Source organism: Quercus suber, unplaced genomic scaffold (genome assembly GCF_002906115.3).
Source record: "Quercus suber isolate HL8 unplaced genomic scaffold, Cork oak 2.0 scaffold_628, whole genome shotgun sequence".
Taxonomy (NCBI): domain Eukaryota; kingdom Viridiplantae; phylum Streptophyta; class Magnoliopsida; order Fagales; family Fagaceae; genus Quercus; species Quercus suber.
The window spans coordinates 23041-48021 of NW_027070070.1; the positions used below are offsets into that span (position 1 = coordinate 23041).

At 35.4% G+C, this 24981-nt stretch overlaps 1 protein-coding gene and 1 long non-coding RNA gene across 5 annotated transcripts; one reads left to right on the forward strand and one right to left on the reverse strand.

The window, feature by feature from the left end:
- The first annotated feature begins 855 nt into the window (after positions 1 to 855).
- LOC112011978 (C2 domain-containing protein At1g53590) lies at positions 856 to 10946 on the forward strand. Of its 2 annotated transcripts, XM_065765434.1 has the most exons (13): positions 856 to 1290; positions 1482 to 1738; positions 2403 to 2477; positions 2891 to 3034; positions 3934 to 4029; positions 4128 to 4259; positions 5594 to 5746; positions 5864 to 5905; positions 6152 to 6200; positions 7601 to 7693; positions 7807 to 7990; positions 9166 to 9301; positions 9452 to 10946. In XM_065765434.1, the coding sequence occupies exons 2-13, from the start codon at positions 1613 to 1615 to the stop codon at positions 10490 to 10492; spliced, it is 2271 nt and encodes a 756-aa protein (XP_065621506.1). In that variant the 5' UTR covers positions 856 to 1290; positions 1482 to 1612; the 3' UTR covers positions 10493 to 10946. The 2 variants fall into 2 exon arrangements, with proteins under 2 accessions (XP_065621506.1, XP_065621505.1); XM_065765433.1 differs by having other exon boundaries at positions 856 to 1738.
- A 1533-nt stretch (positions 10947 to 12479) lies between these two features.
- LOC136064123 (uncharacterized) lies at positions 12480 to 15169 on the reverse strand. Of its 3 annotated transcripts, none has more exons than XR_010625780.1 (3): positions 14897 to 15169; positions 14242 to 14293; positions 12480 to 12821 (listed from the first exon to the last, which is right to left on the reverse strand). It is a non-coding gene; the product is annotated as an uncharacterized LOC136064123 (long non-coding RNA). The 3 variants fall into 3 exon arrangements; XR_010625781.1 differs by lacking the exon at positions 12480 to 12821 and adding an exon at positions 12854 to 13166; XR_010625778.1 differs by lacking the exon at positions 12480 to 12821 and adding an exon at positions 13258 to 13642.
- Between the last annotated feature and the right edge of the window lie 9812 nt (positions 15170 to 24981).

The window sequence follows — 24981 nt, forward strand, 5'->3', positions numbered from 1 at the left end:
TTGAATGCATAATTGAAATATCTTTTTTTTGCACTATCAATATGACAATATCTATCTACTAATAATAACATGCCAGATAGTATCTGTAAATGGTCTAACTCTTAAATATCCAAAAAGTTTCTAGAACTAATTTGAATACATAATTGAAATATCTTTTTTTTGCCCTATTAATATGACAATATCTATCTACTAATAATAACATGCCTGATAGTATCTGTAAATGGTCTAACTCTTAAATATCCAAAAAGTTACTAGAACTAATTTGAATGCATAATTGAAATATCTTTTTTTTGCACTATCAATATGACAATATCTATCCGCTAATAATAACTTGCCGGATAGTATCTGTAAATGGTCTAACTCTTAAATATCTAAAAAGTTATAAGAACTAATTTGAATACATAATTGAAATATCTTTTTTTTGCCCTGTCAATATGACAATATCTATCTACTAATAATAACATGTTGGATAGTATCTGTAAATGGTCTAACTCTTAAATATCAAAAAAGTTTTTTTTTGAAAGATAATTACAACATACTACTAAACATGCACCTCAAATTTTTTACTCTTTAGACCTTCAAATACTTTGTGCATGAAGAGGTGCCAATTTAACTGCAAGACTTTTGGCAACTACCCAAAAAGTAAGTGGAACTAATTTGAATACATAATTGAAATATCTCTTTTTTCCCTATCAATATAACAGTATCTATCTACTAATAATAACGTGACTGATAGTATCCGTCGCGAAAGTATTGTGATATAATTATAAATATTTTTTTTTTGGCCAATTAGTAATTATCATCCCGAGATGTAAACTAAACACGTTTGGGACACATAAAAAACAGGTGGCACGCAACAATCAGTCGCACAAGCGAGAACTTCAAAACGAATCAGCTCCATTGTTACAGGACATCAATGCTGTTAACGTTCCCCCCTCTCTCTCTCTCTCTCTCTGTGCCGTACTTGCTGTTGAGTCGTTTCTCTTCTCTCAATCTCGGCGGTTTGCTTTTTCCCAAATAAATAACTGCCCTTTTAGCAATAATCACATCTTTTACACAACTGTCCAAATTTGCTCCACTTCGTTCATTCATTCAATTCTACATTTTTTTCCTGTTTAGCTACATCTCTCTCTAACACGCACCCCGTATTCATAGTAACACAACCTTTTCTCATCTGGGTTTTTGATCACTAGCATTGGGTTGTAAGTTGCAACAGTGAATTGGCCCAGTTTTTGTTGATTTTGGCTTTGTGGGTTTTATGATCCGTCGGTAGAAGAAGGTGTGTTTGAGGTTATGATGTACAGAATTGAATCAAAACAAAGGTGTTTGTGAATACTATTCTTAGTAACACAACCTTTTCTCATCTGGGTTTTTGATTACTAGCATTGGGTTGTAAGTTGCAACAGTGAATTGGTCCAGTTTTTGTTGATTTTGGCTTTGTGGGTTTTATGATCTGTCGGTAGAAGAAGGTGTTGTTGGAGGTTATGATGTACAGAATTGAATAAAAACAAAGGTGTTTGTAATTGCGAATACTATATCAGCAAAAGAAAGAACAAAAACAAAGGAGGAAGAAGCTGTTTTGTTTGAATTGGGATTAGAGTAAAAGAGAAAGATGGATATAACGGAGGTGACTTTGATGCATCATGTTGGGATTGTGCTGCTATTCCTATGGTTCTTTTCTTATTTCAATTGGTGCCATCCGGTTGCCTACTTTGTCTCTCTCATATATCTCTTTCTGGTAATTCTTTCTATCTTAGATTTTTGTGTATTTATTTTTTGTTTTTTTCTGTTCATGTGCCAGTTTTTCAGTAAAGGTTTAGAGAAGTAAAGTGAAGAAAAGAAGTTGTCACTTTACAAATGGGAAAATAGAATCGCACCCAGAATATTTTATTTATTTATGATATTGGGCATCTGTGATGTTTCTTTGTAGTGGGTTGTGTGATTTTAATGTTTAGAGTAAGTTAAAAAGTTGTTTTTCTGTGCTGGGTTTGGTCTTTTTATTTTTGAATTTCTGTTACTTTATTTGATTCTTCGCTCACCGTATCGCCTTTGTATTAAGGATCTTTTTTTTTTTTTTTTTTGGTATCATTCACTAGCGTTTTTATTTTTCTGTCTATATGCCATTTTTTTCATTAAAGGTTTAAAGAATCAAAGGAAATTAAAGAAAAGAAGCTGACCCTTTTACAAAAGGAAAATTATAATCACACCCAGAATTTCTTGTTATTGTATTACTCTGTGTGTGTGTGTTCTTTGTTGTGGTTTGTGTGATTTTAATGTTAACACTAGGCTGTAAAGTTGATTTTCTGTGATGGGTTTACTTTTTTCTTTAAAATAAAATTTAAATAATTTTTGTATTGCTTTTACTTGTTACTAAATATGCATTTTGCTTGTCTTTTTGAAAGGTTCATGAGAGGTATGTTATGAGATTGCAAAGGAAATTACAGTTTGAAGAAAGAAAACAAGCTTATCAGAGAAGGGTAATATTATTTCTGTCCCTCTTTTTTTTTTTCCCCCATTTTCCAATTGTGATTATTTGCTTTAAAGGTTGTTCTTGTGTACTCTTTGGCTGGGTTGATGATAAATGTAATAATAGAGAACCTAAATTTTTAACCTTGGGAATTGATTATGATCTTGGTTCCCAAAAATTATAGTGAAACAGCAAAACAAATTAAAATATAAAATTGATCTGAAACTGAAATAAGACCCTCGTTGATTAATATTCTTAGATGGAAATTTTAAAAATGAACTCTTAGCAGAATGATATATTATATGTTTGTTTTATTTTTTGTTGGGATGTTCTTGTTATATGTGTGTTTGAGAGTCAATTGTGGTATTGATATAGGTTTCTAACTAATCCTTAGTGCTTATTACTTTCTCATTTTTACTTCAGGTGCTTTCTGATTCTGAAACAGTGCGGTGGTTGAACCATGCAGTTGAGAGGATATGGCCAATATGTATGGAACAGATTGCATCACAAAAGATTCTCTTGCCCATCATACCTTGGTTCTTGGAAAAGTACAAACCATGGACTGCTGTATGTATCATCTTCCAAATATTATATATCCAATAGTCTGGTTTTGCATGATTATATCTTTTTGGGTTAATACAAAGTTTATTTTTTATTTTTTATTTTTTTTATTTCAGAAAATTTTTAATGGTCACCATTTAGGAATATGGTGGTTGGTGTGACCTAGATCTGTCAAGAGTTCTTTAGATTTTAGTGCTGTATTCTCTTTTGGTGTCTAAATATTCTGAGCTGCTGAAATTATATTTTGAATTTCCTTCAAGTTGCAGCAACTCATTGTTTCAATATTAAAATCATGTGATGTATGAAAGTATGAGCATGTGCATATCTTGGCACAAATACCATTCTATTGTGCTAATGATGGGACTGTGGACTAACTTTAGATTTTGAAGCATACTATTATCAATTGTTTCTAGCATTGAAGTTCATTTGATTAGTTTGGCCAATCTAGCTTAAATGCACCCCCTTCTCCCTCGCATAAAAATGAGTGGAGGCTGAGTTTTTGAGTTCAACACCAAAATCTATTACATACATGTGTAACTTTTTAGTAAAGAAAGGAGCTTCTTTGAGTAGTTTGCAGAGAATTCTTATTTTACTATAAATGATCTAATCTCTTAATAGGTAGTTCTTTTCAATTTCATGTAGAGTTATTCTATGGCCACAACAAAATCTCACAACATTTTCACAAGAAAATGAGGTTTCAATCCATCACAACCCATCAGGGTGTTGTGAAAATGTTTTAATATTTTGTTGTGCCCCTAGACTCTCTCTTTCATGTATGTGTAGGAAACCATTTGTAACTTTTTCTCTTGTGATTATGTTCAGATACACTGACCTATAAAAAAAAATGTTTAGATACACTTGGTTATTATTTATTAATGTGATCAATGCATTTAATATGTTTGCAGAAGAAAGCTGAGGTTCAACACTTGTATTTGGGAAGAAACCCACCTATGTTCACAGAAATGAGGATTCTTCATAACTCTTCTGATGATGATCACTTGGTATGTACTTACTCTATTATATTGGACTCTGGTGTAATCTTTGTGGCTGTAACTAAAGGTTTCAGCCAAGCTGAGATTCTATAGTGTTTTGATTGCAGGTTCTTGAGTTGGGGATGAATTTTCTCACAGCCGAAGATATGAGTGCAATACTTGCTGTGAAGCTAAGGAAAAGATTAGGATTTGGAATGGTGGCAAAGTTGCATTTGACAGGCATGCATGTTGAAGGGAAGGTATGGACTGACTTAAATTTATTGAAGTAGTTTAGACTATAATTTTAAGAATTACATATTCACTGGTTTTTAGTCAATGAAATTGAGTGCATTCCGGTAGTATACAATATCTTAGTTCTAATTATGCAAAACATACTTGCATTCATAAACATGGATATGTATAGTGTATGTATGATATGTGTTTGTAGGCATGACTATAGGTAGGCATGTATAATGATATAAAATTTACATATATGAACTCAAGTAGGGGCAAAGCTAGGAAGTTGGTCTTGGGGGACTGAAGTCAAAAGCAAAAACCTTTAGCTAATCAACATAAATAAAATGGAAACTTTATATATTACAAACATAATCTAATATATGTACACACACCCACACATATATAAAATTGTTCTCTTCACTCTTTCATGCAAAGGAAATTGTTTATATTTGATAGTGACTTGCTATTAAGGACTACTGATAATTAGCTTTAGATGCAAAGTATTCTTCTTATTTCGTAGAGCTGCGATAGATAAATGGTTGTAACTTCTGATTTTTGATTGGTATCTGTGACTCTTTGGAAGCACTGAGTAGGATAATACATGTTGCTGATAGAGTTTTGTGTGTGCAACCATTGATGGAATTTACTTTTCAGTTTACTTGTAATAAAATTTTGGCATGTATTCCTTGTCTTTGGGGGGTGTGTCTTAGTCTCTTAGAACTATGCTTAAGCTTAACATGTATACTTTAATTGTTTGTAATCTATGGTATTGCATTCTTTATAACTTCAGTTGTAGTTTTTGTTATCTTGTAAATTCTATCCCATGGTATCTTTTCTAACAATCTCCAGTGAATTTTAATACATTAAATAGATTTATCAGCTTCCCTCATACCATATCCTATTGATATTTGGTGAGAGAAAAGCGGGGTGGCTAATAATTTTATTGCATAGCTGAGTTGGCTGTTCTATGTTAATAGAATACTGATTTAGCAATGGACTGTTTACTGAAAATTAAGTTTCACTACTTTATCACCAATTTTTATTTTGAATAAACTTTATTTTCTAGTCAGGAAAGTTTTGGACATCCATTTGAGTGCAATCATATATGTATGTAATGCATGTGGAGGAAGGAGAGGGTTGTTCATCAATAGTGATGAGGTTGTGAAAATTGTCAACGGTTTAGATTCTTTAGAATCATCCTAGGAACTTGAAAGAAGACATCGTTTAGATTTTTGTCATCTTTTTATTTAACTTCACCTTAATGAATATGTGGAATTGTTGATCTGTGCTCATTGGCAACCAAATGAAATGTTCTTCTGCTCTCATTTTATTGTATATGCTCTTCTTTCTCTTGTAGGTCTTGATTGGGGTGAAATTCATTCGTGGGTGGCCTTTCATCAGCCGCTTGCGGGTGTGCTTTGCTGAGCCTCCATATTTTCAAATGACCATCAAGCCTCTCTTTAATCATGGGCTTGATGTCACAGAAGTTCCAGGCATTGCTGGATGGCTAGTAAGTTTATGTCAAATTTTAAATAATAAGTGCTTGACTTCCCATTTTGCATCTCTCTTTCTCACTCACGTGCTTGTGCTTGTTTTGTATCTAATTATTTGTACCTTTCTTGACCAGGATAAACTTCTATCTGTTGCTTTTGAGCAGACACTTGTTGAGGTTTAACTTTTTGGCTTTGATTGTCCATTATTTTGCCAATTATTTTTTATTGTTTTGCTATTGTTGCACACCTTGTTATGACTTTGTGCTTAGCTGAGTGAAGCATATTGCTGAAGATCAATGTTAACTTTTCAGAATTTAGTTAAATGTCTTATTTATAGGAACTTCTTTTCTTCTTCTTCTTCTTCTTCTCTCTTTTTGTTGTTGAGAAATTACTATAGATCTAAATTTTGGCAATCTTTGCAGCCCAATATGCTGGTTCTTGACATGGAGAAGTTTGCTTCACCAGAGCCAGGTAGTTTACTTCAGAAATATATTTCAGTTAGGCTTCACACATAATTTTTTGTACATGTTTCATTGCTTTGTGATTAATAGAAAGAATGTCATAAAAGAATATATCTCCACATGTGTAATTATAATGTTGTTTGGAGAACTTTAGAATCAGTAACCTCGTTGTTCATCACTCTTTTGAGAATATTCTGTGTGCATTTTGAGGGTTATATTCCAGAATTGCTTTCCCTTACTCCTTTTGTAATGTAATTTCAGCATTCCATTGCCAGTAAATATAGCCTGATAGCCATCAACTGAAATTTTTTGTATGCAACATTTAACATTTCATGAGCTTCCAAAGAATCCATACATCTGTATTCTATCTAATTTGTTAACATTTTTGAGTGGTTCAAAATAGGCCAGAAAATATATCATTTTTAGGATAGTCTGAGGAGCTTATTACCATAGAAGGTGTTTGGTTTTTTGGTTACCCAAACCATGATGAAGGAAAGTTGTTGAACATTTTTTCTGGCAGTATGACACTTGCAGATAATCAGGTGACACTTTTGTGAGTTTAGAATTTAGATGTACTGGTGTGCCACTAGAGAAATGCTGGCCGTTCTGGGAAATGTAGCTGTCTAGAAATAGGACCTGGAGTTAATCTTCTGCTTGGTATTGATTGCAGTAAGTTGTCTGTACTTTGTGTGGAATGAAGATGAATAAGTTGCTTAAAAGCTTTTGGCAGGGTGTATTATTGTTGTGGAAGCTTCTTGATATGCATCATCTTCCCTTTTGGAAGGACAAAATAGATGATATTGGAATAATGGTAATTTATCATTTTAGACGAGAGTGATTAAATTCATAATTTCATAATAGTTTCAGCTTTTGTGATAAGTGGCAATTTATCATGATATCAAAGGAGGTAATTAAGAGTTCAAACCTGGTCTCCACCCTACATCCCATTTAAATGTTAAAATTTCCACTTGTTGGACTCCACTTATTGAGGGGTAAGTTTGGGCCCACACATGATCGAGTATTAGAATAGTGGTTGAGTGATTATATTCACCCTTAACAGCTTAAGTTTTTGAGGCAAGTGGTAATTTATCAAGGGAAAATTGTTGCTGGCTTCTGTTTGTCATGCATTAACTAACCCAAAGGGTACAATCTGTAAATCCAGTGTGGGGTGTGGAAGGTTTTGATCTCTATTACAAGCTCCTCTAGAACCCATAGCAGGTGTTTACATTGTAAAGTACCTAAGTCCTAACTTCCAATGGATTGTACCTTTTTTTTTTCTTATAAAAATATTGGTGAACTTATTTAGCATTACCAAAGTTTTGTAATGCCATCTCCTTCTCCATTTTTTTGAATATATATGCCGAATTTTTTTCACTAAAGTATCAACTTTGTATTGATTTGAAATTCCAGAAACTTGGTTCTCAATGGATGGGAAGGAACCCATTGCCCATGCAAAAGTAGAAGTTATTGAAGCATCTGACATGAAACCGTCAGATCTAAATGGTTAGTTCATTTTTTGTTAGGATTATATGTTACTTCATAATTATATTTCTCTTTGTTTCTTAAGATATTGGCAATATTATAAATTTGAGTCTAATAATGGATTTACTTTTCAGGATTGGCTGATCCATATATTAAAGGCCAATTGGGAGGTTACAGATTCAGGACTAAGATACAAAGGAAAACTCTGACTCCAAAATGGCAAGAGGAATTTAAGATCCCAATTGTTACATGGGAGTCGCGTAATAAGCTTGTTATTGAAGTTTGTGACAAGGACCATTTTGTTGATGACACCCTCGGGTATGTTACTGAACTTTTGTGATGTATATGAGTGGAATGTGCGAGGATTTTTTTTTTTTTTTTTTTTTTTTTTAAATTTTTGCAAACACTCAATGAATGTCTTTTATGTTTTCCTTTTCATTTTATAGGTAACTGTCTTATTTTGTATATCACATTTTCCACTTGTTTGATATAATATCTATGAGTCCTTTTTAGTGTCTCGATGTCCTTTTGTCTTCTTCACCTCTCTTCTCTTTTCATGTGTGCGCACATTTGCGTTTGTATTTCCTTTTGATCATAATGCTTGCTTTTTAAACCAAGCATCTTTTGGGGCCACTGATGCTCATAACCGTTGTTAACATGTTCAGTTCTATCATCTACTGTATAACATGTATCATTTAAAAGCATTTTATAATTATAAACACAACATCTAACCTATTCTTTCAAATATATTTTATATCCATTCCATATTAAAATAATATATATATATATATATATTGTGGGGGCATTTTTTGCTTCAAGGAAACTCACGTAATCCTAGGCAATTTTTGCTTGTCTCACATTGGAAAGATTGCCTTCCTCTTGCTAGTGGTACTCTAATGCCTTTGGTTCATCCCTTATAAGGTAGAAAGAGGAAGGCAATCTTTCCAATGTGGGACAAGCAAAAATTGCCTAGGAGTACATGAGTTTCCTTAAAGCAAAAAATGCCCCCACATATATATATATATATATATATATCATGTTCTGATCAATTTTTGATCTGGTTCTGATGGCTATGATCTCTATGTTATATACCTGAACTATTTGATTGTAAAAGCATGGCTTTTCCTGTACTGTCTTCCAAACTCATTAGCGTTTCTTCTGGGCATATATTCTAATATTAACCTGATCAATTGATTGAAAAATAGATTAGATAACTTTTGTGTAGCCTGCGTAAAATGTATTTTGTGTATATAAAGTTCAGATTTGGCTATAGGGTCTGGAATCTGGATTTGATCTGTTTTGGTATTTGTATGTATATGATGTTTTACATTTTCTTATCTACTGATTCTTTTTCTTTTTCTCTTCCTGTTATATTGTTGGGTCTTACTTAATAGTCCATATTTTTCTATAAATTATGTCCCTGTTTTCCTGTCAATTTGCTCTGCCAAAGCTGTATTCTTTATAGGTTTTACTGATCCTTCTACTATTTACAGGGACTGCTCTGTGAACATCAGTGATCTTAGGGATGGCCAGAGACATGATTTGTGGTTAACTCTTCAGAATGTTAAAATGGGGAGGTTGCATCTTGCAATAACTGTACTTGAAGACAGAAAAAAGGACAGTCAAAAGGTACCCATTACATTTTCTTTCTTGTTGTTTATTATGTTCTCCTGAAGAAGAATTGGGTGGAAAATGAGGTTTCAGTTGCTTTGTGAATCAAAATTCATTCCTTCTATGGATGCTTAGTTTTATATGAATATATTCACATAATTTCTACAGGTAGATGATCAACCCTGTGATAAGGAAACATTGGACATTGAAGATAAAAGAAACTCCTTTGGGAGTGAGACTCCTATTGAAGATTCGTTCTCATCTGTAACATCAGATAAGTTTCCAAGAATGGCTGATACTTTTGAGCCCATTGATATTGAAGGGCAAAAAGAGACGGGGGTATGGGTCCATCACCCAGGAAGTGATGTTGCACAGACATGGGAGCCTAGAAAAGGAAAGAATAGGCGTATTGATACTGAAATTCGCAGTGAGCCTAATGGTTCTGTGAACAACTCTAATGCAGTGGCATCTGGGTCCCTTGACAATGACTCCAGCAGCACTGATGAAAATTGTGATGATAAGCATCGAATGAAATCAGTTCGGAGAGGCCTAAGGAAGATTGGCTCAGTATTTCACCGGAGTCCCAGAACGGGGGATCAATCAGGCAGCTTTGTGGAGCCCATTCCTTCTCCACATGCTAATATTAGGGCAGTCAATGAGACTGTTGTGAAGATTGTTGTGGATAACAACCTTTGTGGACCTATCTCTGAGAATCCTAAAGGAGGGAATGTAAGTTCTGAAGGGAGTAATCCAGAAAGCCCAAGCAAAGTAAACATGAAAAATAAGGTGAAGAATTTTCTAAAACATGGTGCTGGGAAATCTGCTCGTGACATAAAGCATGCAATTTCCCGGAAAGTGTCAAGATCTCGATCTGATAAATCGGTAGTGACAGAGAGAGAAACTATAGCGGAGGGTGGCTCTTCTGAAGATGAGTCCAGTTGTTCCCCAGAAGTTGAAAGGAAACCAGGTATGCCTGAGGTCATAAACTCTGGCTGTGGTAATGATTCATTGAATTCCAATGAATGCGTGCTTCAGACAGCTTCAATTGATAATCAAGTAGACACTGGAGGACAAATAGAAAAAGTTAGTCTTGAAGACTTGGAAAGGAAAGATGAGAAGCTGGGAAGCCCTGACAAACGTGGTGAAGCAGTGGAAGTGTCCTTCAAACCAGAGCTTGCTGAAGTACATTTGGAAGGAGATAAAAGATAGCATTTTGAGCACCTTGTGATCTTATTTTGGTGGTGGGTTGGTGTACAGTTCAAAGTTGAGTTTTACTGCTGTAAAGCTACAGTGCATTCCTTTTTTTTTTTTTTTAAGTGGAGTGCTCCACATACTTTTGTGTATCAGACCCCCAATTAGCATAGCAGCATGGGGGCACCATGAGGCCCCGAATCCAAGCTAAAACACAAGTTATAGGTCACAACAAGCAGAAACTTTGATGACAGGTTTGGTGAATTTGTTGCAGTTTTATAGGTGTTCTGTATTTGGCTATATAGAAAGCTGGAGGAAGAATTTTGAAATTAGTAATGTAAATACTGTTGAGAAAGTCTGTTTAGTGTGTCAAAACATTCAATCCTGTGAATTCCTGTAAAAAAAAAAAACAATATAGTTTGAAATTTAAAATTTTTTGTTGTTGCTAAAATAAGAATTTTGTTGTTGTTAAGTCTGGTTGCTACCTATTGAATGTTGAAATCCTTGGTTTCTCACCTTCCAGATATGTTCTAGTGCAAGCAATGACTGAGAATAACACAAATTCAACCAGGTTTAGTACTAAATGGGAGATGCACTATACCTGTAGCCTATAGGCAATCAATTCTAGTGCACCATTTCTTCCATACCAGACTGCCTATGCCACTTCACATTATTGTTGATATATTAAGAATGCACCTATTTAAGTTGCATATTGGCATTATATATGTTTTGGTGCATATCCATGTGAAGCAGGTTTACGGGTTGTTTGATAAGGATAAAAAGAGTTGGAAACAGTAATGACTGAGACTAGTTAAGTTTCCAAATTTTTTTCCTTTTTAAAATCTTCTTTACGTGAAGGACAAAAAGGGGTCTGGATTATCAGATTGCGAAAAGAACAATATAAAAGAAAAAGAAACGGTGGCACATTCCATTATAAATGTGCCAGAATGACCACAAATGGCATAGTTTTCAACCTCCAAATTTTCCTTAGGCAGATCTAAAGCAAGTGGAGACTTTGGCTTGGATAAACCTACGTATTACTCCAAAGGGTCATAGCCTAGAGTCTAGACGTCTCTTTTGAAAACACTGAGATGCTAGTTGAGTTATAAGGGTAGAGTTTAGATGCCTCTTTTAAAAACACTTTGAGATGTCAGTTGAATTATAAGACTCGGTATTGGTATCAAGTTATATATAATTAGTCCAATTAAAAAAAAGAAAAAAAGAAAAAAAGGAATTTTCGTTTAATTAAAGTTGTAAAAATCTCCTTCTCTTCTTTGAATTGAAACTGTGGAATAACAGAGACTCGAACTAGAATTGAAGTTGATCTAGTAACTAAAGTAGTAAAAATCTCCCTCTCTTCTTTGAATCTCCCTCTCTTCTTTATATTCATCCTTTTGCTGGTATTCTCCTTGTTCGTCTAGGGACTTAGAGAATTTTTGTGGAAGCATTCTTTTCGTCCATCTGGGGACTTAGTGAATTTTTATTGAATTACTCTCTTCATCCACCTAGGGAAAAGATTTTTTATTTTTTATTTTTTATGGAAGTGTTCTCTTCGTCCATCTTGGGACTTAGAGAATTTTTATCGAGGTATTCTCTTTGTCTACCTTGGGGCTTAGAGAATTTTTGTTTAAGTGTTCTCTTCGTCCGTCTAGGGACTTAGAGAATTTTTATTGACGTATTCTTGGATGATGTTTATCCGTTTCAGGAATCTTCTCGTCTTTTTAGATTTGGATGATGTACATCCATTTAAGGAATTTTATCGTTTCTTTTTCTTTTTAGTTTGGAAGATATACATCGGCTTAAGGAATCTTATCGTCTTTTTAATCTGGACGATGTACATTCACTTAAGGAATCTTGTCCTCTTTCTAACCTGGACGATGTACATCCACTTAAAGAATCTTATCGTCTTTCTAATATGGATGATGTACATCCATTTAAGGAACCTTATAGTCTTTCTTCTTTTTAACTCGGATTTGGACGACGATTTTGGTTTTTGAGAGAGAGATAACTAGAACACATGAATTGCTGAATAATACATATGAAATGCTGAATAATACGTTTATTTGAATACATGACTTGTATTAAAAAGTATGAAATCATGCTGACTACTTACAATTAGGCTATGGTTCCTTTTCGTAATACCTCTTTAGATGCTCGACATTCCATGGACGAGGTAACTTGTTTCTCTCTAGGTCCTCCAGGTGGTAGCTTCCCTTTCGTGAATAGTGGACGACTTTGTAAGGTCCTTCCCAGGTTGGTCCTAGTTTGCCTTGTGCTGGGTGTCACACCCCAAACCACAAAGGGTCCAAGGCATGAAAAAGACATCTCAAAGAACCTGTAAATTTTCCTTTTTTGACAATCCAATCCATATAAATCATATCAAAAACCAACATTAAAAATTATCATAATAATTCCATTGAATATACTCTCAAATTAAGTCAGAGCTCTAAGCAATAATTACAAGGACCATTGGCCACAAAAGAATAGAGGTCTGAATAATTAATTACATATCACAGCTTGTCTCATCAGTGAAAATAACATCACAACCACTTTAATATACAAAAGAATGAGTCAAGCCTATTCTAAGATTTACACCATCTAATATATCCATTATAAAAGTTCAGCCTCCATCAGTAGTTAGTTTAACTACTATTAGCCACCAAAAAGCTGTCTCAAAAGACTGTTACCTACTCTGAAAAGGTTATAAAATAATGGAATGAGACAGAACCCAATAAGTTGCATATTTAATGGGGGTGGGGGAAATGCAGTTTCATCTACTATAATAATAGTAATATGACAAGAATGATTTAATAATGAAATATAAGTTCCTCAAAGTAAATATCTTGAAACCATATGCTATAATCTGTGAGCAATAATAGTATAATTCCAAAGCCATAAATTCTAACATATGGTAATTTATCTCAAATATACCACACTACCACATAGACCGGTCAGGGAATCCACCTATTCACAACTTGCATGATATTGTCCTCTCTGGTATGCATACTCTTGGCCCTATGGACAGCAGCCTCACCCATATCCTCAAGGTTTTTCTCTCTCCCCATGGGCAGTAGAGAGAGCGCGTCAAATAGGACCTCTCTTGCATGTGGTCTCTTGGCCCCATGGGCAGTAGCCTCACCCACACACAATCAAGGAATCCTCTTCCCCCTATGGACAACAGGGAAGAACGCGTCATCCAAAGTGAAAGGGCACTGACCTAAACTTGATTCCGTTGTCACAAACACCACGAAAACCAAATCGGGTGATCACCGGGAAATCACACATGGCATGGTGTTAAAACAACATAAACTCACAGGTTACACTACTTTGAAACACATAGTTCATATCCAGGTAGTTTCAGAAAACCTTAAATAATCTAACTTCTACAAAGTTTGTAAGGTTTTCAACTTCACTCTTGTCAAGAGATTTTCTATCAATTTCCCAAATAATACAAGACAAGATAAGCATCTCTAAATTTTTCAATATACCATAAAATCAATGATTTTCTTATCAAAGATTAAATAAAAGATGCTTATTTTTCCTTATCAACAGTTCATACATTTCCCCAAATGCAATACCAAATATGATGCATTTTCATATATAATCATATATATACATACATACATATATATATATATATATATATTAAGGTTACGACACAGTAGTTTTTAGGAAAATATAGTTTCCATAGGTAATTTCCAAAAACCTGTCTAACTCAAAAACAACATTTATGTTATTTTTCAAAATTCCATTAAAAATCTACTTACCTCACAACCGCAAAATCCTAATTCTCCAAGCTCCAAGGAGATTAGCTAGAACCTAAACAATATCAAGTAAACCTATCACAATAAGCATAGAGCTTGAAATTGCATCTAGCCACAATTTAGGAATTGCCAAGTAATCACTTAATTAGGCAAGCCTAGTATTTAACATCATCAATAATAATATATTCTACTTCCATAATTTCTCAACAAATTGATTCACAAGGCATAAACTCCAATTTATAGAGTTAACCCATTTAACATCATCTCCAATATTATGACTAACTTCCATAAAATTTACACTACATCATTAAGAGACTCATGAAAGCAAAATCAATATATCCTCCAAGACAAGAAATTTAGAACTTTAACTAACTCCAATAAACCCAATGGCAATGGAAAAATTAAATTCACCAACCATCACATGTTTTAACTTAAAACTCCTAAATTTTTCCACCATACATAACCCTTAAGTAGTCATCAATAGCACAAAATATATACCCATTCATCAAATAATTCCACCAATACAAAACCCATACATAAAAACACATAAATATCACTTCTAGTACTCATAAATCACATGGGTATCATTATTAAAGCTTAGATAAAAATAACCTCAAGAAAAAGTGCAAAACCCACCAAAAAGATGAGAAATTTTCACCTCAAATAAAATGATGAAGATGCTTTAGGGTTCCAAAGTATTTTTCTAGTGATCTTGCCGGAAAAATGATGGTGAGATGGTGTGGTTTGGAGTGGAGGCCGGCGGGTAAGTGTGGAAGTGAGTGTGTGTGTGTTTTAGTAAAGAGAAAGAAAGAAAATGAAAGAAAGAAAATAGGGAGCCGGCCAAAAGAAGAGATAAGAGGGAGTGGGTAGTGGGGTTAGGTGGGGCTTGGCACGTGGGAACCCAAAATAAAAGTCTGGTCATTGATTTTTTTTTTTTTTTTAAAGTTGACTGGGACGTTACACTGGGTCTTTTGTTGCAGGAGTCACTTTTCGAACGACGAGATCCCCGATGTTGAATCTTTTCAACTTTACCCTCCAATTGTAGTATTCGGCCATCTTCTACTGGTACTTGGCCATTCTCTGGGAGGCTTGGTCTCTAACTTTGTCTAGACAATCCAGGTTCAGCTTTAATTGATCGTTGTTGCTTTGTTCGTCAAAGAACTCCCTCCTGAGGCTAGTGAGCCCTACTTCGACTGAGATGATTGCTTCTGAGCCATTAGTTAGGTTGAAGGGTGTCTCTTCTGTTGGTGTTCGTGCAGTAGTCTTGTAAGCCCACAGGATGTTTGGTAACTCCTGGGGCCATGCTCCTTTTGCCCCCACTAACCGGGACTTGATTATCTTGAGTAAGGTTCGATTCGTTACTTCCGTCTGTCCATTGGCCTGAGGATGTCCTGGGGATGAGTACTTGTTTTTGATGCCCAGGCTTGAGCAAAACAATCTAAATCTGTGATTGTAGAACTGATGACCATTGTTTGAGATGATCGTCCTTAGTATCCCGAACTTGCAAACAACATTTTGCCATACAAAATTTTATACCTTTGCCTCTATGATCATTGCTAGTGCTTCTGCTTCGACCCATTTCGTGAAGTAGTCAATTGCGACGAGTAGGAACCTCATCTATCTCTTTCCCTATGGTAGGGGGCCCATAATGTTGATCCCCCACCGTGCAAATGGCTAAGGTGAGGAAATAGTCGTCATCTTTTCCCCTGGGACTCATTGAACATTCCCATACCTTTGGCAATTGTCACATCTCTTGATGAAATCCACTGCGTTTTGTTGCATTGTGGGCCAAAAGTAACCTACCATCGTAATCTTCCTAACGAGGGACTTTACCCCCATATGATCACTGTAAACACCCTGTGCACTCTTCCAGAACATATCTGGCTTCTTCCTCTTCTACGCACCTTAAGTAGGGCTGGGAGAAGCCTCTTTTGTAAAGTTTGCCATTCAGTACCATGAACCGAGCAGCTCATTTTTGGACTTTTTTGGCTTCTTCAAGGTCCAGCAGTAACCGTCCATCTTTAAGGTAAAACAGAAATGGACTCGTCCATTCGGAGTGGGTATGCACAGTGAAGGTTTGAAATTCTTCGATGCTAGGAGAGTTTTGTCCTTCCAGCCTCTAATCATTTATCTTTGCCTAATCATTTGCTGATGCACTCCATGCTATTTCGCCGGCTTCAGCATTTTGATCTCGTGGGATCTAAACAAACTCTGCGCGATTAAAGTTGCTTACCTACTAGTTTGTCAATTTGAGGTATTTCTGCATTCTTGTCTCCTTTGTTTCAAAATCTCCCCTGACTTGCCTTATGGCGAGCTGTGAGTCGCTCCTTAGCACGATATTTTTAGCCCCAAGTACCTGAGCTATTCTTAGCCCCGTCAACATAGCCTCTTACTCTGCTTCGTTATTGGTTATAGGAAATATAAGCTGGACCCCATACTTCAGAATGTCCTCTTTAGATGAGGTGATAACGACACCCGCTCCGCCTCTCTTCTGGGTGGGTGATCCGTCTGTATGGATTGTCCGAAGTTCTTCCTGGTCTTCTGCATGCTCGGGGGCGATGAATTCTGCTATGAAGTCTGCCAATGCCTAAGCTTTTATGGCCGTCCATGAGCGGTATTCTATATTAAACTGACTGAGCTCGATGGCCACTGTACCATTCGTCCTGTGGCCTCATGTTTATTCATCACTTTCTTGATAGGCTGGTCCTTCATTACTATGATCGGGTTAGCTTGAAAGTAAGGACATTGTTTTCTTGAGTCCACTATTAGGGTGAAGGTAATCTTTTCTATGCGCAGATATTGAGCTTCAGCTCCCTAAAGGCCTGGCTGATGCAGTACATAGGAAGTTGTATCTTGTTTTCTTTCCTGATTAAGGCCGCACTGATTGCAGTTATGGATACCGCCAAGTAGAGGAATACGTCTTCGCCTTCTTTGGATGGACTCAAGAGTGGGGGTTGCTTAAGTAGCACTTCAATTCTTGAAATGCTGTCTCACATTCTTCCGTCCAGACAAAAGCTTGCTTTAGGATCTTAAAGAAAGGAAGGCATTTGTCTGTTGCCTTCGAGACAAACCTGTTGAGGGCTGCTACTCTTCCTGTGAGTGATTGTACTTCATTGACTAACCTTGGTGAAGACATCTCGAGGATAGCTCTCACTTTCTCGGGATTTGCTTCGATTCCTCTTTGCAACACCATGAACTTGAGGAATTTCCTTGAGGAGACCCCAAAGGCATATTTGGACGGGTTTAACTTCATGCTATATTGTCTGAGTGTGTTGAACGACTCTTGAGATCGTCCAGGTGGTCCTTTTCTTCTTTGCTCTTGACGAGCATATCATCAACGTACACTTCCACGTTTCTCCCAATCTGTTTATTGAACATCTAGTTTACCGATCTTTGGTACGTGACCCCTGCGTTCTTCAAACCAAATGACATAACCCTGTAGCAATAGAGCCCTTGGCTAGTGATGAAAGCCATCTTTTCTTGATCTTCCTTGGCCATTTGTATATGGTTATACCCAAAAAATGCGTCCATGAAGATAAGAAGCTTGTGCTCGGCAGTCGAATCCACCAACTGGTCAATTCTAGGTAGGGGAAAGTTGTCCTTTAGGCAGGCATTGTTTAGATCAGTGAAGTCAACACACATTCTCCACTTCTTGTTTGCTTTTTTGACTATGACGACGTTGGCCAACCACTCGGAATAATAGACTTCCTTGATGAAGTTAGCAGCGAGCAGCTTGTTTACTTCGTCCATGATGGCTTTGTTCCGTTCAGGGGAAAAAACTCTTCTCTTTTGCTGGATAGGTTTCTTCTTGGGGTCCACATTTATACGGTGTTGAATGATGCTTGCTGGTATGCCCGGCATATCTTCATGGCTCCATGTAAAAATGTCCAGATTATCTTTTAGGAAGCCGACGATCTCTTTCTTCATCTGGGGATTTAGGCTCTTCCCTACTTCGGTCGTCTTTGTAGGATCTCCTTCGACCAACTCTATTGTTTCTAGCTTCTCAACAATTTCTTATGTCTTGTCTTCGATTATCCACGTGTGGTTCTCCTTTGAGGCCAGGATTGCCTGATAACACTCCCTCGCTAGTACCTATTCTCCTCTTATCTCACTAACCCCCTGTTCTGTTGGGAATTTCACCTTCAAGCAATAAGTGGAAGTGGCAGCTTTCCAGCAATTGAGGGTAAGTTGTCCTATAATCACATTGTAGGACGAAGGTGAGTCTACTACCAAAAAGTTATGCTTGTTTGTTACTTGGAGGGGATACAAGCTGGCTGTGACCGTTAATGTTACTATTCCCTGGGGATATACTTTGTCTCCACTGAAACTAACGAGGGGGGACTCGAAAGGACGAAGTCTCTTTGGGTCTACTTTTAACCCTTCAATCATGATCATAATCATAATGACCAACAGGTCGTCATGAGGTTGCTTTACCCCTCTAGCTTCCTCTTCTGAGAAGCACATATCTTGGTTTGTCCGTCTTTGCTTTAGAGGAGGCAGGCTATGAACACTGTTCACCTGCCTTTAGTACGACTTCTTAAGGGACTTGAATGATCCTTCAGCGGACGGCCCTCTCATGATAGTTTTTATTTCTCCTATAGCACTTTGTGGACTAGGGGGCATGTGGTCCTCGTCCTTCTGAGAGTCTTCATGCCAGTCCTTGTTGCCATCCCTAAACCTATTGGAATCTCCCTTTTTCACATACTTTTGCAGCTTTCCTTTTTGTATAAGTTCTTCTATTTGCTTCTTTAGGTCTTAGCAATCCTCTGTGTGGTGCCCGTGATCTTTATGAAAACGGCAATACTTCCTCTTATCGCGCACATTAGGAGATGAGTGCAACGGTATTGGCCATTTAAGGAAGTGTTCGCCCTTGATTTGTGTCAGGATTTGGTCGACAAGCATCACCAAAGGTGTGAACTTCGTTGGACGAAGACTCTTGTCATCCCTTCGTCTACTTCCTTCAATATTTTGACGGTCAGCTCGATCCCTTTTTCGTCCTCTTCTATTGTCTTCTTTTTCTTTCTTCTTCTCCTTGGGCTTTTCCACTCCTTCTATTACCACCAGGGCATCCTCAACATTCATGTATTTTTGTGCCTTCAAAAGCATCTCTACCATTGCCTTAGGAGGATTCTTTTCCAGGGAAACCATGAAATCCTTGGACTTTAATCCAGCCTTAAAGGCTGTTAGTTGCACTTTATCATCTACTTCGTCTACTTCCAGGGTTCTTCGAGTGAACTATGTCACATAGGACCTTAAGGTTTCCTTTTCTCCCTGCTTAATGGTGAGCAAGTGGTCAGTTGGCCTTTTTGGATGCTACCCGCCAACGAAATGACGAAGGAAGGAACTGCCTAGTTGCTCGAAGTTGTCAATGGACGATATTGGCAATTTGGTGAACCATTCCCTGGTTTCCCTTTTGAGAGTAGTGGGAAAAGAGCGGCATAGTATCTCATCAGGAGGCTGCTGGACACCCAGAGTTGTCTTAAAAGTATTGAGGTGATCCAATGGATCTTTTAATCCGTCGAATGGTTCAAGCTAAGGCAAACAGAACTTTGAAGGCACCAGGCATTCAAGAATAGGTAAGGTGAAGGGCGAGTCTGTCTTTCTGACCATTCTATCCAAACTCTGGTTTGTTTTACCCTTGATAGCATTCCTCAACTCGTCCATCTCCTTTCTCATTTCCCTAAGAAGATCCAAGTACGCCTCTTCTGGAGTATCGGGTTGTCTCCTGTGGCTGTCTCCATCATCTTCCCGATTGGTCTCCAAGTAGTTATCTTCTTGCTGCAGCCTTTGCCTCATCTCTTGGTTCTACCTAGTAAGTTCTTCCACGGTAGCTGCGAGCGACTGGATTTGTAGGGCCAATGCAGCAGGATCTAGGTTAGTGTTGGATTCCATATGAAATTATAGTTTGGAATGGAACAATGTTCTCGACCTGGGTGCTCAAGAATCACTAATCCCCACAGACGGTGCCAAACTGATGATGCTCAGATCGTCAGTAGAAATGTTCATCCAGCATGGAGTCGTCCACAGCTAATCTAGATCCTAAGACAAGAAGAATGGTGAAAAGAAATAGCGTGTTCACCGGTGTGGTGCCTACCATAAAGCCTCCGATGCTAATAGCTAGAAGTATAAAGAAGTATTCAGATAGTAATGTGCATGAGTTAGAAATTTTTGTACCTCTTTTTCAGGTCTCATGAATGGGTATATATATAAGTGCTTCCTTTTTCCTTCTAGCCGTTGGTGCTGTCTTAATGGTGATATTATTCCCGAATATGTAACGTCCTTGAGGGGTGTTAATGGGGAGATATCTTTTCAACAATGTGGAGGCTTATTAGTGTTCTCGTAACGCTTCGTCATTGATTGTGGATGATGGCCTTGTCCTCGCCAGGTGGTCATCAGGGGTGAGGCGAAGCTCGGTGTGATCTTTGTCCATTGCTTTCTCTGTGGACGAAAGTAATATGATCGGGACTATCAACGACAATAGTAAATAATAAATAACATGATGCATGATAAAGTTAATAGAATATTACTATGATACTCAAAGGAGCTGCAAAAACACAAATCGAGAATACTGCACAAATCCAACCTACTATTGTGAGCTTCAAAGGCTATTTTTATTTACAAAAAGCTCACTTAAAAAAAAAAAAACTTTTTTTAGAAATTTATATAAAAAATCTCACTAAAAACTCACATTTTAATTTTTTTTGAAAAATTTTATTGTGAAAGCAACTCTTTGTTGGGAAAAAAAAATATTTAAAAAGAAACTCACTCTTTTTAATTTTTTTTTTTGGAATTTATATAAAAAAAAATCTAACTGAAAACTCACATTTTTAAATTTTTTTTTTTGGGTGAAAACTTCACACATTTTTTTTTTAATGAAAAATTTTATTATAAAAAAAAGAACTTGAAAAATTAAAAAAATGGCTTTTTTTTTTTTTTTTTTTGCAAACATAAAAGACTAAAAAAGATTAACCCATTTTATTAGCCCAACAAATAATTCAAACAAAGCACACACATGCATACACAATTGGGTAACCCTGCATGGTTGAGTTTTAAGCTTATCTATGTTGGGTAAGCTCCTTAAAGCTAAATGGACAAATCAGTAGGTCACTTACAACTAGGTGGGCCATGATTCCAACCGAGGGCCTAAGTGGACATTTGTGAATTGGTGGAAAACCATTAACATTTTTAAAGCCCATCATAGGCAATGACACAAATTGTGAGTTGGTGGGATGAACTTCGAAAGACTTTGGCCCGAATAGATTGTATTCGTCTTCCCACTCATCACCAACCGAGGTAAAGGAACAAAAGAACCAAGTGAAGTGTGTGCAAACAAAATAAAATAGGATTGGGCTCAATTAATAAAATCTTTATTTATTTATGGTCTAACAACACGTCAGAGTTAAACTTCAAATATCCCAGCGGAGTCGCCATTGTGGACTAATGAAGTTGTCACCTAGATTAGGTCTAGGAACCATATTAGGCCTTTTCGGGTCAATCACTTACACACATGAATCCACGTACCAGATTATGGGTTCAGAGTTTGGGTATGGCTTGGGAAGGTGTTAGGCACCCAAGACTGCTCGGCTTGTGGGCCGACCTCCATTATGTCTTGCTAGGTCATATTTAATTGAAGAGTTTATTAAGAGAGCCATAATCCTTAACCTAAACATACATCATGCAAATGAAATAAAACACACAAAATAAACTAAATAAATTAAACATGGAAAGTTGACAATTAAATATAAAGATACAAGGAAAAGATATTAAATAAACTAAATATGGCAAAAAGATAAACATGGCAAGTTGACAATTAAATATAAACACACAAGGAAAAGATATTAAATAAACTAAATATTCAAATAAATATGGTAAATAATTAAACATAAACATATTAACCTAAATAGAGTCAAACAAAATCAAATAACATGTTAAAAAGTGATTAAAATAATAAAAAACAAGATTTTTTCCCAATCTGGGTTCGGGGTGCATATGCATACTCAAAGATGCGTACGCATCCTTTAGCACAGATTTGAAAAAAAATTACATTTTTACAGATTTCATCATTCAAAGATATTAAAACATAAATCAAACAAGCATGTTAGAACCCTAAACACTTAAATTAACATGAAGCAAATAAAACAAATGTCAATATAAACAAGTAAACATGAAACAAAATCAGATTAATCCATATCAAACATAACCATGAACATCAAACAAATCAAATAAAACAAATATAAAAACTATGTTAAGAAATTCATGTGAATCCTATTGAACAAAGAAAGAGTTCATGGAAAGAACACTCACATTGCTTTAAATTATGAATTTAGAGTTTGTTTAACTGACCCCTTAGTGCCTACAACACAAAGATTAGATTGATAGGAAATAATAATCAAAAGAACACAATAGTTTAGGTAATCACAATTCAAGAACAAACTTTAATTGAAAAAGATTTTGAGAAATCAATTTTGGAAAATAGTTTCTGCCTTAGAACTAACTAAAGAGAGATTTTTAATTTGTAAAAAACGTGCTAAGGGGCTGTGTGTGAGTTTTGAAGATGGAGGCTAAAAATTACTCTCTTTAGCTAGAGTTTTGATTGGAAGCATAAGATGAATATTTATAAGTTAAAACTAGGGTTTTTAGACTTTTTAATGGTCTTTGGAAGTTCTCAAGGGTCCATGGGCTGGCTCACATCAAAGCATTATGTTTTGGGCCCTTAAAATGAAGTTTTAAACCCCAAAAAATTGGACTGCCTAGTTGGCCCAATTCCAAACAGTAATAACTCGCTCAATATAAGTCTAAATTAGGCAAAATTTATGTTCAAATTCAAGCACATGATGTCTACTTTCCAATAAAACAAACCTCACCAAAACATTCTTCGTGTATCAAAAGTTATGGTCAAAACAATGAGTAAAAGTCATTTTTCAATATTGATTTCAAAACGATTTGAATACTTTTGAGTTGTGATTACTTCCAAACTATTATGAATTCTTTAATTACCCTTGGTTGACATATGTCAAGCTCATCATTGGGGCCGAGGACCAAAATTTATTAACGGATACAAAATGCAGTGTCTACAATATTCGATGTAATTTATAATTGTTTCATATTTGTCATTGCAATAAGTTGTAAAATAATTGATTATATATTTGCTTCATATTTTTCATGGTAATAGATAATAAAATTATGGGAAATGTTAACCAATGCTCTTAGGGCAATGGTTTATGAGCTATTTTTAGAAACATTTTATTGGGAGAATAATAAAATAATAAATGTTGTTGACAGTTTTTTATATTTCCCATAAAAGTAGTGTCAAAACTTTCCTATTATGGTTTATCAACAAATGCCCTAAAGGCATTTGTTAATATGCCCTAAAGGCATCTATTTTTGTAATGAGATATTCATTGCAATAAAATATCACTTTGAAATTTTCATTGTAATAAATTGTAAAAGAGAAATGATATGTCTACAACATTTTTACAACAAATCCTAAGTGGCAGGTTGTTACTGGTTGTTATTGTTGGGGCAAAAAAGTAATCTTAGTGTTAGTTTTAAATTTGAACCAATAACAACTAATCACCTGTGATTTGTTGTAAAAATGTTGTAAAATTGTTGTAGACATAGCATCTCTCATTGCAAAAATAATTGGTATCAAGATATTACAACTATTTTTTCATTTTTTAAATTATTGCAATAAATTCTCCTAATAAATAAAGTATCAAAGCTTTTATTGCAACGGATAATTATAAGTTATAGCTAATATTTATAAAGGAGAAAAATAATACCTGTCTTAATTTAGAAATTAATTATTTAACTAAATTAATTATTTACTGTGTTCATAACCAATACTTGACTTAACATTCATACTATATTTCATTAAACTACATACTCATTCATACTGTTGATTTCACTTCATTTTATTTTATTTTATGTGAAACCAATACTTCAACACTCAAATCTCTTCACTCAAAAAAAAAAAAAAAAAAAAAAATGAACAAATGAACTTGCATTATTTGGTATTTTTATGTTCTTGCACACAGTTTGGAACAGCATGCAAATGGCAAAATAAAATTGGACTTATTGATCAATGATGTTGCAAACTCCTAATTGTTTTTGTTACTAATTGTTTTATCTCTGGACACATGGCGAAAAATTAGGACTCCAATTGAAATCCAATTTAGAATCTAATTGGATTTTGACTCTTCAATTTTTACACTCAAATTTTACTTGGCACAAAATTAAAAATTAAATGGACACATGATGCAAAATTGAGAATCCAATTAAAATCTAATTAATTTTCTATGAACTTTGGCTATTAATATATATTGATTTGTCGACCTAATAGATCAAGGCAATCTGAGTCCAGTCATAAAGAGTTATCGGTCACAACAAGCATAAACTTTGATTACATGTGTTTGGTGAATCTGTTGCAGTTTTGTAGGTGTTTTTTTTTTACTAGATAGAAAGCTGGAGGAAGATCTTTGAAATTAGGTAGTAAATACTGTTGAGAAAGTGTGTTTAGTGTGTGAAAACATTCACTCCTGNAAAAAAAAAAAAAAAAAAAAAAACACACTCGCTAGTATTGTTCATAACCAATACTTATATATGTATTAGATTTGTATGTAGGTGAATATAGATATAACAAGATTTATATATCATAAAGTATGGGTGGTTTTGTTCATAAGTAAAAAAAGGTAGTCCTGATTCATAGTATTACCTGCTTGTTTTTATAGGAAGTCCTCGTTG

What these genes read in the sequence shown, in the direction of transcription:
- LOC112011978 (XM_065765433.1), top strand. Translation starts at nt 1,613, where the DNA reads ATGGATATAACGGAGGTGACTTTGATGCATCATGTTGGGATTGTGCTG. An exon ending in TTGAGCAGACACTTGTTGAG is followed by an intron (nt 5,906 to 6,151) that starts GTTTAACTTTTT and finishes CAATCTTTGCAG; the next exon opens with CCCAATATGCTGGTTCTTGA. An exon ending in GTTTGCTTCACCAGAGCCAG is followed by an intron (nt 6,201 to 7,600) that starts GTAGTTTACTTC and finishes TTGAAATTCCAG; the next exon opens with AAACTTGGTTCTCAATGGAT.